General features: G+C 37.9%; 1 protein-coding gene across 1 annotated transcript; it reads right to left on the minus strand.

Moving 5' to 3' along the window:
• Positions 1-3: 3 nt before the first annotated feature.
• LOC116338369 (cullin-1-like) lies at positions 4-1,340 on the minus strand (the record flags this gene model as incomplete). The annotated part of the gene is made up of 4 exons (XM_031763566.1): positions 1,261-1,340; positions 1,019-1,175; positions 173-784; positions 4-73 (listed from the first exon to the last, which is right to left on the minus strand). Coding segments are annotated over exons 1-4 (865 nt in total), but the record flags the coding sequence as incomplete, so codon positions are not given.
• Positions 1,341-1,443: the final 103 nt, after the last annotated feature.

Here is a 1,443-nt window from a genome sequence, read left to right on the forward strand (position 1 = left end):
ATCCCCCGCTGATGCGAGACACCAGCGTGTACATGCGTCCCATATCCGTATTTTTGTTCGAGTCCAGAAGATTCTGCAAATTGAGAATGAACAAGTGTTTATTAGATAAACTCATACTCTGCATACAACATTTAAACAAAAACTGTTAATAAACGTTGTGATATTGACTTACCCTAAACTCAGTATGAAAAATATTTAGATGTTTTTCTATGAGAACGCGTTCACAAGTTTTACCTAGGCGGACGAGTGTGCTTTCGTGCAAATAAACTTGGACACGTTTTGATTCTTCGTTCAAGCGTTGTTCAACGCGTTTCATGTACTCGGTAACTGGATTTTGCCGAAGAAATTCGGCACTTTCAGCTGCATAAAAGCGTTCGGTATCCTGTAGAAAGGCATTTTCAAAGCTTTCCTTGTAAACGGTCAAAATTTGGCCGCGTGCTTTCGGCGATGCTTCTTCTACCCCCAATTCAACATAGCTACTGATTACACCAGAAATGAGACAGGAATCAATCGTTTCACCGTTACGCTCTCGTTCGATCAGCTTCAGTACGGCATTTGTAACTTGTGTGTTGAAATGTTTGAAAAGATGATCCTGCCATATAATCAATGACACCTGATAGACTTCGAAAACGCCTTTATGGCCTTCTTCACATTCGCGACGCACCCATTGACGATTTAGGTAAACACATACACCATTTAATACACGACTGGAGAATCGGTACTCACTCCATTTTGTGGTGTAGAATTTCAATACCGCTTCTTCGTCGACCAAATTCGAGCCACTCTGAGAACGAAAACGAAATACATTATATTAAATTCAATGTCGAAATATGATGGCGTTTTTTTTTCAACCAAAAGTATGTCTAGCATAGATGGCGCTGATTTAAATGGACATTTGTATGTATAGACGGTGGCGCCGCCCTTCTCAATTACCCACTGAACTGCAGTGTTTCCAATCGTTGTTTAAATTGCCAATGTGAAAATAATAAATAATTGCTGAATTAAAAATGTTACATACCTTCAACAACTCGGTCAGATAATTCTCAAGAAACTTCATTACCCGACTATAGAGTTCTTGACCAATCAGTGTTGATTTGTTACTATTTTCTGTTTCCGAATTATGAGCCTTATCTTTCTTGGACTTTGTGTCGGTGGTACAGTGATTGTACACGATCCTGCAAGGAATTTCAAGAATACGAGTTAATTACTTGTTCAAAATGGTCGAATGTATTGTACTAATGACAATGAACTCAAACTTACGTGTATAAATCCATATACTGAGCCATGGTAAGACTGGGCTCTCGATTGTAAATTTGCGTGATGCCCTCCTTTAACGTACTCCATGTCTATTGAAAAATGGTAAAAGAAAACAATAATTTTATTTTTTTATTTTTATTTTATTCACCGTCTGATCACAGACTGAATTTATCTCAAAATTTGTAC

Source organism: Contarinia nasturtii, unplaced genomic scaffold (genome assembly GCF_009176525.2).
Source record: "Contarinia nasturtii isolate CC-2019 unplaced genomic scaffold, AAFC_CNas_1.1 Cnas_scaffold_389, whole genome shotgun sequence".
Taxonomy (NCBI): Eukaryota; Metazoa; Arthropoda; class Insecta; order Diptera; family Cecidomyiidae; genus Contarinia; species Contarinia nasturtii.